At 49.0% G+C, this 11,538-nt stretch overlaps 1 protein-coding gene across 1 annotated transcript in view; it reads right to left on the bottom strand.

The window, feature by feature from the left end:
- The window catches only part of FOXK2 (forkhead box K2), a 35,222-nt gene that overhangs the window by 22,964 nt on the left and 720 nt on the right, over positions 1-11,538 (bottom strand). The window contains 2 exon segments of the mRNA XM_008589556.1: positions 3,996-4,142; positions 7,023-7,170. Of these exon segments, the coding sequence (XP_008587778.1) occupies positions 3,996-4,142; positions 7,023-7,170 (295 nt within the window).

The following is an 11,538-nucleotide window of genomic DNA, read 5'->3' as shown; positions in this document are numbered from 1 at the left end:
GACACTGAGGGTTGCAATCCATTGCCAGACACGAAAAAAGACAAAAAAAATAAAAAATAAAAAGAAGGTGGATTCAAGACTGTGGGCCAAGAGAAGCAAGTGCAGGTGACAATAACTGAAGACTCCAACTGTGGGGCTCAGTGGTTCCCCTCCCGCTGCACAGTCGACTCTGCCGCCCCAGGTGCTCTTGGCCCCACTCTGAGCCCTGAGACGCGTGTTCAGATGAAGACTGTCACTGCACTGATGTGCAGTGAGGACTGTGCATGTGGTGGGGAGGAAAAAGCAAAGTCAGCAGAGCGGCACCTGGAGCAGGAAGTGCTCTTTTTAGGTACTAGGCGGCTGTCTATCCGCATGAGAAAGAACAGGATCACGGACCAGAGGGCACTGTTTTGTCACCACTAACATCACTTACAAGATGCAACATGTGTTCCTGGAATCAGGGCGCTGCTATTTTCTGTTCTGAAAATGTAACCGAACTCAGTCTGCATCATCACAATGGGTTCTAACCACCTCTCCACTCTAATCCATTTGCCTGAACAGCAGTCCCATGGGCACGTAAGGTCGACTAAACTGTCGCCTATGATTCTCCAGCCAACAAGACTCTAGAACACATGAGGAAGTAATGAGTCACTGAACCTAGACACAAACAGAATAAAATAATGACGTTTCTAAGGTAATCTGAAGCCTCTGTAGTTTGATCAAACCCGAGACGAACATTCCCTCGTTCTGTTGCCAGGTGCACTAAAACCACAGTGGCGAGACTGACGACCTGGAAACTATCAAGTACGTGGGCTGTCTTTACTGAACCTAGACACAAACAGAATAAAATAATGACGTTTCTAAGGTAATTTGAAGCCTCTGTAGTTTGATCAAACCCGAGACGAACATTCCCTCGTTCTGTTGCCAGGCGCACTAAAACCACAGTGGCGAGACTGACGACCTGGAAACTATCAAGTACGTGGGCTGTCTTTCTTTAGTGCTAAATAGGAAGAAAAGGACGGGCTGCACCGAGCACACGCTCCCCCCACTGCCCCCACCCCTCCAGCTCCAGGCCCTTCTGCGGCCTCCGCCCCTCAGCAGGCTCTGCTGTGCTTTTCTCTGCAGGGTGTGCAGCCTTCCTGGCTAGACCCATGTTTCTCAAGGACAGTTTCTGTCTGTCTGTCTAGTCATCCCAGCACTGAGTACTCTACAGTGTGTATTTTGCACAGTAAGGACTTGTAAAGAAATTACGAGAAGGAAACATGTCGAGCATCCTCAGGAGGGCGAGTCTAATGTGCATGCGTGCCTCCGTAAGGCCAGCATGAGCGGGGTGCAGAGCATGTCCCCTGCTCCAAGAAGAAATTAGCTCTGGTCCCTGCAGAGGCCGGGAGTCCAGTCTTTTCTAACTATTTATAGTCACAACAAGTATCTCAATTCTGAGCTAGGTAAAATTATAAAATCATAAGAAAGAATTTTGGCAGAAAAATGCAACCAAAAGAAAGAAATCTGCCTTCCTTCCAGATAGGGTCACTCGAGCCATCTCATTTTGTCCTAGGATTTCCCACAGGGACACAATGCAAACTACCAAGACCAAGTCTGAAAGGTAGTTGTGGACTCCACTGAGGAGTCCGAGCAGCCGAGGCCTCCCCCACACCCCAATGGGCAGAGCAGGATGCAAGCTGGAAATCCACATTTTAAAAATGGGCTGTTTTGTTGACGGTTTTCATTTTCCTCTTAAAAGAAAAGAGAGGTAGCTCTTTTAAGAAACAAGGTTGCAAGACAGAAAGACTTTGTTTTAGGCCAGTCGGGAGGAGGGCAGAATAAGGTCGACACACACAGAGTCTGAGCAGGCCATGCTGGGAGTGGCAGCTCAGAGAATCGCACAGCAGAAAAAGAGCACGTGAGCTGAAGGGAGGCCGGGGCGGTAACCCCTCTCCCGCTAGGTAAGCTGGAGGCAGGAGGCGCGAAACATCCCAGGAGCAGCCTTACTCGGGCAAGAGACGCACAGTCATCCTTACGGACCTTGATCTAGATAGAAAAGAAAATGCTTCAGTAAAAACAACTGTTAACAAACATTCGACAGAGGGGTGCTCGATTTGTAGCTCTGCTTGTGACTCTCTTCCCTGGGTGGGCTGTGAGGTCACTTCGAGTAGCCAGCAGCAATCAGTGCATGCATGGGGATCCCGGCTGAGATCCCTGCCTCTCCGTGACCATGCTGGGAAGTCTGGCCCGGACAGGACAGCTCCACTCCTCAAAAGGCCCTTCCTAACTTCCTGACTCAGGCCCCAGGAGACTGAGGCCAGGGGTGGCCTTCATCCTTCCACCCTCTTTAGCAAGAAAACCTTGTGGTGCTTGTAAATAGTTCTCAAGTATATGCATGTTATAAAAATACACAGAAATATGACCGTCAGAGAAACAGAAACAAGTCTAATTAAACTTTTCAGAAACAGTCCCACACAGCCGCACATCACTGGTATTTCAAATAATCAGATTTTTGCACATAATAAGCAGCACTTGAACACTGAGACCTTCGCATGCCCACAGCCAGCTGGATGCCATCCACATGGAGTGTCTCTCCTTGACAAAGCCACAGTCACGAGAACAGGAATATAAGTTATTGTCTATTTCTGTTTTTTCTCATTTTGTATTTTGCTTTAAGCACAACCTCACTCTTATAGATTGAAATATAATAAATATGGCCAGAATAAAAGTTCATGGAAAGATTCATGTTCTTTTAATTTCATTTTCCACAAACTTTTTGAAGTACCCTCATATTATGCAATGTGTTAAGAGACCTGACATGTAGCTGGAGATGGAACTACTCTCTAAATCCTGTGTTTTCCTAACTCTCAACTAAGAAATGCTGCCTTGCTATGAACCACAAGTGGGCAGGGTAGGGCAGGGTGCGGGTGCCCCCAGGCAAGGAAAACACCAGATGGAAAAAAGAGGAGTCTCATTTGTACTGTCCATGACAAGACCCTGAGCCCCTTACAAAGGAGATACTGAGGATTTGGTTGGTAAGCTACTCTTATTATAACATATCTACACATCTGCAGTTAAAAGGAAAGTTTTCCCCTTCAATAAACAAAACATTACCCCCCCCCCCCACTAGGCTATAGGGTTATGGTTCAACAGACACATTTTTTAAAAGATAATTAAAACAAGCTTCGGAATTTCTTTAGTTCAAAGGAATTCTGTAGCCATTCCTAGTTACTTAATAAATTAAAAAATCATAAGCATACATTTCTTCCCTCTTTTATTATGTTTTTAATATTCTATTTTTGAAACTTACCCTTTCCTGAACTGTCTCAATTAGTGAGGTTCTACTCTACATCCAGTAAATGGCCTCGCACAACACTGATATACAGAAAAACACCTGCACAATGTAAAGGGTTAAGTAGTATTGGTGTGTGAGCTAAACAGTGGAAATATTACGTGCCGATTTCAAAGTATCCTATGACACAGACACCCCAGGAAGGGATTGGAGGGATGGTGCATGAGAGGCAGGCTCCCCAATTGACACAGGCACGCCACGGGCACGTCTCATCTACTGGCCAGCTGAAGAAGACGTCTTTTGAAAAAGTGCTCCTTGGTGAAACAGTCTGAAACTATCTCTGTGCAATCTTCACAATTTCTGTATATCAGAAGTAGATGAGGAAGACAGAAGAATGCCAGAGTAATGGGCCAGATTTCTAAATTCCCCACATTGCAGATGTATGAAATGAACTGCAGTGGTCAAGGAGAACCATCTCACACAACCCCGCATCACACACCCCATGCAGACACGTGCCGGCCCTTGACGGTAAACAACGCAGGTTCCTCCTACGCTGTGCTGAGGCGGCAGGTGGCCACCACCATGTCTGCTGCCTCCTTGTCTCAGCAAGAGCTTCGCTCACTCATTACACCGCCTGAACCTGTGCTGAGTCATAGAAGCCGCAGCTTCACTCCCCTCTCAGCATCAGTCAGCATCTGTGAGACGTGTGACAGCAACAGGTAACAAGTCTGGAAAGGCTCACCTGCCAGCCCTTGTCCGCAGTCCTGTAGTAGGGATAATTCTTAGTGATGTGCGTGTAAATCCCATTGAGAGTGAGCTGCTTGTCGGGAGCCATTGTAATTGCTTGCACTATTAACTGTGCGTAGGAATAAGGTGGCTTTGAATCGTCCTGCATTAAAAAAAAGTAGTGAAATTATCACAATTTTTTACCAAATTTACTAAAATTCAGGTTTCTTAGTGTTTTTAAGTGTTCCTCTAATAATACTGAATTTTTCATGCTATAAAAGCAATATAATTTGGAAAAGTTGGAGGAAGCAAATGGAAAAGAATAGAACAATATAAAAAAGATTAAAAATCACATAAGCAGAAAATCCAAATGGCAAAAACAAAAAAGAAAAACCAAGAAAAGCTGCTTGGCCTCAGGGCAGTAGCCCAGGGCAGCGCACATTAACCACACCAGACCCCGTCGCCTCGACCCAGCCGCCAGGCAGCAACATGGGGGCCAGGTGCTGGCGAGAGGCAGAGGGAGCAGCACATCCTCCCCGGGTACCGACCCTGCGGAGACCTTCACGCTCACCAGGAGGCAGCCAGAGCCTCTGAGCTTCATGGCGCGCAACTATGAGCAGAAGGCTGCGGGCCCAGGCCATGAGGGCAGCACCGTCCTGGTGTGCAAGGCTGCCGCACACCCAGCAGGACACTGGCACTCCGGTACCAGCTTGCTGTGATGACTCAAATCCCACATGCATGGGCACAAACCCACTGGGGAGAGAGGGCACTGCCCCCCAGCTGACAACTTCTGGGAAACACACATATCAACAATGGCCAATAGCGGGCCGGCCCGGTGGCGCACTGCTACAGTGCGCCACTTGGGAGCGCGGCGGCGCTCCCGCTGAGGGTTCGGATCCCACGTACAGACCGGCTGCTCACTGGCTGAGCGAGGTGCGGGCGCGACACTGAGGGTTGCGATCTGTTGCCGGTTACGAAAAAAAGACAAAAAGGAAAAGAGAAAAAAAAAAAACAATGGCCAATAGCAACATAACGTCGAATGAAAAAAGTAATCTATGAAAGAATACATTCAATATGATAGTATTTATATATGACACTTACAGAAGTACAGTACAGACATTGCTTACGGATAAATACAAATGAAGCGAAAGAACAGGCAGGCAGAGGCCGACAGACAAGGGCGAGGAGGGAGGACGTGCCCAGGGCGGGCAGCAGGGCAGGGCCTGGGCTTCCACAGCACGGGCCTGCTCCGCCCCGAAAGCTGCTGGTGGGCACAGGGATGTGTGCTGTTACTCTCTAAACAGAAAAATTTAATCACCTATAATCCCAGCATCCAGAAGACCCCGCCACACCCCCTCTTTTAAATAGCTAACATTTCCCAACAGCAGGGCAGGGCCTGGGCTTCCACAGCACGGGCCTGCTCCGCCCCAAAAGCTGCTGGTGGGCACAGGGATGTGTGCTGTTACTCTCTAAACAGAAAAATTTAATCACTTATAATCCCAGCATCCAGAAGACCCCGCCACACCCCCTCTTTTAAATAGCTAACATTTCCCAGGCCACACCAGGCTCTGCCTCAACCATGTCCACAAATGTGCACACTCTGCTAACGGGAAGACTGGGCAGAGCAGGGACCCTCAGCTGACAAGTGGCACCAGGCATCCAGCCCAGAGCAGAGCCTTTGTCAGTGTGCTAGTGCTGCTGGAGTGTCTCTTTGTGATCTTTTCTCTATGTTTATAAAAACTTTTTTTACTGAGAAACACATGACACAGAAAAAGCTCACAGGACATTCCTGTCACTGACAGAACGCAGCTAGCACCCCAGAAGCTTCCATATGGCCTCTTGGCTGACGGTCTCTATCTCAGAGAGGCCACCGTTATTCCTGACTTTTTATAGCATTGACAATTTTGCTGTGACTTATTAAAAGTTTTACCACCTACGAATGCATCCTGAAACAATATAATTTAGATTGCCCTCATGTTAACCTGACAGACATGGAATCACAGAATGTGCCCTGTTGTGGCTGCTGTTCCTGCCCAGCACGCGTGTGGGGGGAGCCCTGGCTGCTGGATGCAGGAGGCGCACGGCAGAGGCTCATTCGCACCCACGGCTGTGCTGTGTTCCACGCATCGACAGACCACGTTTTATGAACGTGCAATTACAGCAGCACTACACACGGTTCTTACTGTCTTTTCTTCACTCATCATTACAGGGAGAGCACTTCCATATCAGCAAATGTCTTGAGTAATATTTATTCCTTACTGAAACCACCACATCTTTCACTTTTTTCTTTTTTGGGGTGACCGGCTGGTACAGGGATCCAAACCCTTGATTTGGTGTCACAAGTCTGCGCTCTATCCACTGAGATAACCAGCCAGCCCTCGGAATCACGTAACCACTGATCCCTAGGGGGCATTTACATTGTTTTCAATTTTGTGTTTCATATAAACTTTCATCCATTCCTTTAGACAAAGTCCTGGAAGGGAAATTACTGGGTCAAGGAATAAAAACATGTAGGGGCGAGTGTGGACTACCAACGATTGCTGTCCAAACACAGGACACGTAGCCTCCCAAAAGGTGTGTGTAGGTGTATGCATTTGCGTAACCTTCAGTGTTTGGAACAGTGGGGCTAGACTGCAGCAAGCTTCCCGGGACACAAATGCACCTGAGCTCCGCTGTCCTCTGCTGCTTGCACAGCTGCCACTGGGGAGACCTTCAGGTGTATGTTGAATGACCACACAGATTCATGTACATGGGCTGGCTGGTGCAATTGGTTAGACCACAGTGTTATAACACCTAGGTCAAGGGTTCAGATCTCTGCTGCACCTGCCAGCCGCCAAAAAAATAAAGAATGTATTTACAAAACCCCAACACCAAGAACAGGCTCAAGTGCGACACCAAACTCAACCTCACATCCACACAGACTGCACTTCACAACTTCTCCAAAGGCCCTGGAAGGCTGTTGCTAGACACGCAGGCGACAAGATGAGGACCGTGTGGCTACACCATGTCCCCCGGTACTGTTTCAAGACTATAAAATATTTACCTTTGGGCTGTCTCCACCTGAAGCTTCCTTTTCGTTTTCTGGCTGTGAGTTGTCAGCCATTAAATTGAGGTCAGATGGTATCACACGGCCCATTTTGTACCCTGAAGACCCCGCTCCCCGGGGACTAGATGGGCAGGAGTTTGCAGCACTGTGGGAGAGAAAAGGCTGTGTCTATTAGTCTATCACAGAGCAGACACCAGACTATGCTTCAATAACTAGCTCTGATTCCAGGGAAAACAAACATGAAAATTTTAAAAAATAAGAGAATACCAGCATTTCAGGTGGAAAAATGGACCCCTAATTCTCTGTGAAATTTATAATCACACCAAGAAGCAATGTGGAAATAGGATATATGCTTCCATATGTGTCGTCCCATGAAACTAAAACAAGTTCGCCAGGGAGGCAGTGGTCTGCCCATCTCACCAGTGGGGAAACTGAAGCTCCTGACGGCTCCAGAGCTCACCCAGGACCCACAGCGACACATGCCACTCGTCCTCCCCAGTAGGGAACTGAGACAGGCTGTGACAGGGGACCCTAGGAAGGACAGGGAGAGCTGGAGAGAGTAAGGTGGGCAGCCCGGAGAGGGCACAGGTTAGGTCAGTGGGGGCCCACACAGAAAACATAAACAGGCACCTACTCTTAAACACGCACTGTTTTTCACCACAAGGTAGGGCCGGCGCACAGGGAGTGCTCACTTGTGGCAAATTTATGCTGTTTCTGCAAAGTACACTTCAGTATAAAGAATGAACCACTAAAATGGAATGATGTCGAGAGATGATGTAAGAACCCAGCAAGCCATAGAGGTGTTTGGGGGACCTGCAAATGTGCAGAAAACTTCTGGAGAAATATAACCAAGAGCCTAACAATAGTCACCTCTGAGAAACTGAACGGCAGAGGCGGGCCAGGGTGGAGGACAACGGCGGGGAGGGAAGAGGGACGGCACTCGATTGGCCCGACACCCTCTGTAGCACTTCTTAGGTTTCCTACCATGAAGATGTGCCATTGGTATACGCACTCGCCCATTACACAGGCATTTACTGAATGCCAGGGACGATCCGTGAAGAAGTGGGGAGAAGCAGCAAGAAGGCTGTGCTCATGGCAGCTGCGCGTCAGGAGCTTAAGGAGCAGAGGACCAGGCAGGTGGGGGCCTGCAGGCACATGGTGGGCTTGGGAAGGCAGCCCCGATGCCCCGCGAGCCACCACCTCCGGGCTCCACACGCCCCCCTGTGCCGGCTGCCCTGGTGAGGGTGTGCCAGGCATGTGCAGGGGTGGGAGGCAGCAAGCTGAAAAAGCACAGGAGGCAGAGGGAGGGGCTGAGAGGCGAGCCCGAGACAGAGTGCACCTGTCATGCTGGCACCTTGGGACCTGATGGACAAGGGCGTCCCCTCCAACTCTGTGGATCCTGCACCTCCCCCTGTCCTCCCAGGAAATGTGGAAGTGGGGCTTGTGGCTTCCACCTGCCCACTCACATGCTCACTGCCTAGTCGGCTTTAGCCACATGCGAACAGCTGCAGCCACAGGGAAAGAGAGGAGGCAACCACGGGGCAGGCGGCGAGGACAAGGCCTCAGGCAGCAGCGGTTGCACCCGGGTGGCACCCAGCGCAGGACAGTGGCCAGAGTCCACCGGGTTGCTCACCAGTCAACAATTACACACACCGCACGCACTTTTCCAGAGGGCCTGTTTTGTTTTTCAGTTTTTTTTACTGTGGCAAAATACAGGTAACATAGAATTTACTATTTTAACCCTTTTAAGTGCACAGGGCAGTGACATTAAGCACAGTCACACTGTGGTGTAGCCAGCACCACCGCCCACCTCCAGAACTTTTCATCTCGTGTAACTGAGCTCCATCCCTATGAGACACCAGTTCCCGGTCCTGCCCCTCCCCGCCCCCGCACCCCCACTCTACTTCCTGTCTCTGTGAATGTGACTCCTCTAGAAACTTCACAAGTAGAATCCTACAGTGCCTGTCCTTCAGTGCTGGCTTATTTCATTCAGTGTAATGTCCCTGTTATAGCATGTGTCAGAATTTCCTTCTTTTTTTTTTTACTTAAATGTATTCGGGCGGGGTGGGGGGCACGGCGCTGGCCAGTACAGGGACTGAACCCTGGGTTCCTTCCTCTGTGAGGCTGGACAATATTCCACTGCACAGACGGACTGCACTTTGTCTATCCACTCGTCCATCAGCGAGCACTGGGCTGCTTCCAGCTCTTGGTGCTGGGGATAAGCTGCTGTGAACACGGCCTGTGCGGGTCTCCCCAAGACGCCGCCTCCGCTGTTCTTGCGGGTGCATCCCCAGCAGCGGAGTGGCTGGGTCATAGGGTGATTCCGACTTAACTTTTCTGAGAAACCACCATACTGTTTCCCACAGCGACGGTACCATTTTACATTCGTGCCAGCAGTGCACAGGGGTTCCAACTTGTCCACATCCTTGTCGAGACTTACTACTTTCTGTTTTTTGAGAGGAGCCGTCCTACAGCAGTGAGGTGGCGTCTCCTCGTGGCTTTGATCTGCATCTCCCTAATGACTAGCGACGCTGAGCATCTTCTTGTGCTCATTGGCCATCTGTGTGTCTTCTTTGGAGAAATGTCTTTTGCCCATTTTTAAAATTGGGTTGTTTTGTCTTGTTGTTGTTGAGTTTTAGAGAACTATATATTCTGGATATTAATTCCTTATTAGATGGACGATTTGAAAATATTTTCTCCAATTCTGTGGATTGTCCAATTTGTTTTCTTCTGTTTCCTGTGCCTTTGGGGTCAAATCCAAGAAACCACTGCCAAATCCAAATGTCACGAAACTTCTGCCCTCTTTTCTTCTATAAGTTTTACAGTTTTAGGTCTACATTTAGGTCTTTGATCCCCTTTGAATTCATTTCTACATCTAGGTTAAGACAAGGGTCCAACTTCAGTCTTCTGAATGTGGTCATCAGTTTTCCCAACACGTCTGTTGAAAAGACTGTCCTTTCCCCATGGAATGGTTACGGCGGCCTTGTCAAAAAACAACTGCCATGTATGTGAGGGTTTATCTCTCGGCACTCCGTTCTATTCCACTGGGCTGCATGGCTGTCTGCAGCCAGTGCCACACTGTTTTGACTGCTGTGGCTTTGGGGACTGCTGGCCGGAGCACGATGGCTGTGGCTCTGTGGAGTGTTGAAGTGAGCGCGGGACTCCAGCTTAGTTCTTCTTTTTCAAGACTATTTTGTCTATTTGGGGTCACTTGAGATTCCACTTGAATTTTAGAATGGGTTTTTCTATTTCTGCAAAAAACATCATTGGGATTTTGATAGAGATTACACTGAATCTGTAAATTGCTTTGGATAACATCTTATCAATATTAGTCTTCCAATCTATGAACACGGATGTGTTTCCACTTATTTACGTCTCTTTAATTTCTTTCTTTTTTTTTTTTGTGACCGGTAAGGGGATTGCAACCCTTGGCTTGGTGTTTCCTGCACTGCGCTCAGCCAGTGACCACACCAGCCATCCCTATATAGGATTCGAACCCGCGGCGGAAGCGCCGCTGCGCTCCCAGCGCTGCACTCTCCCGAGTGAGCCACGGGGTCGGCCCAACGTCTCTTTAATTTCAAGAAGGCCTATACTTAATGCTGTTTTTTAATATAACAAACCTAAGTATGCAACTTAAGGGTATAACCCAGAGCTGTTCGAGCTCCCTCTGTGCCCTTCCTCCCTGGGTCAGCCTTACATAAGGGCCAGCTCCAGGCAGACCAAGAGGAGCCCTTCCCTGCCTCCCGGCTGTACTCTGTGGACAGACCTGGGCAGTAGGAGCCTGACTCTAATGAGAAGCAAATGTGTTCATTTCGCACCTAAGTCCATTACCTACAACTAAGAAGATACACGAACATGTGTCCCGCTCTACTTTGGAACCAACAGGACATACCAGCCTGATGTGGTCTGAGCTCAGCCCTACCCCACAGTCACAGCAGAGCTTCCCACCAACCACACGCTGCAACCTGACCCACTCTGAGAACAGCACCCAAAACACACAATACAGTCCCCTGGCTACGTCCCACCTTGCTCTCCCTGAGAGCTCAACAGGAAAATAATGCAGTGTGCTGGGCTCCAGGATCAGCCCATGCAGGCCAGTGTGGCTGTGCTGGGATTTTGCCACCTCTCTTCCTGCGGCGTCCAGTCTCTCTCAGAACATCATGATGAACACAAGTTGGTCACTTCGATGTGGTCAAACCAAAGTACAAGTTTTCAGAATTTATATGAAATTGTAGCAAACTAAAAAAATTTAAACTTCAAATTAAAACCTATCTGAGACTTTCGACCAGTAGTACAAATCATCTACCCCTTCAACTGACATTGCAACAAAAAGAATCCGCAAGTAAAAACCAAGAACATGTGGGAGGCTCCGTCAAGTCTCCCTCTGTGCACGAGTCAGCTCCAGGGCAGGGAGAGGCGTCACTTTGGGGCCTGCTACTGGGACTGAGAATGGCCTGACCCCCCAACCCCCATACCTGATGGTTCCTGTCGGGGAGGGCAGGGGGCTGATGAG

Source organism: Galeopterus variegatus, unplaced genomic scaffold (genome assembly GCF_000696425.1).
Source record: "Galeopterus variegatus unplaced genomic scaffold, G_variegatus-3.0.2 Scaffold5509, whole genome shotgun sequence".
Lineage (NCBI taxonomy): Eukaryota > Metazoa > Chordata > Mammalia > Dermoptera > Cynocephalidae > Galeopterus > Galeopterus variegatus.
Note: the sequence above shows the minus strand (reverse complement) of the source record. Positions and strands in the feature narration are given on the sequence as shown.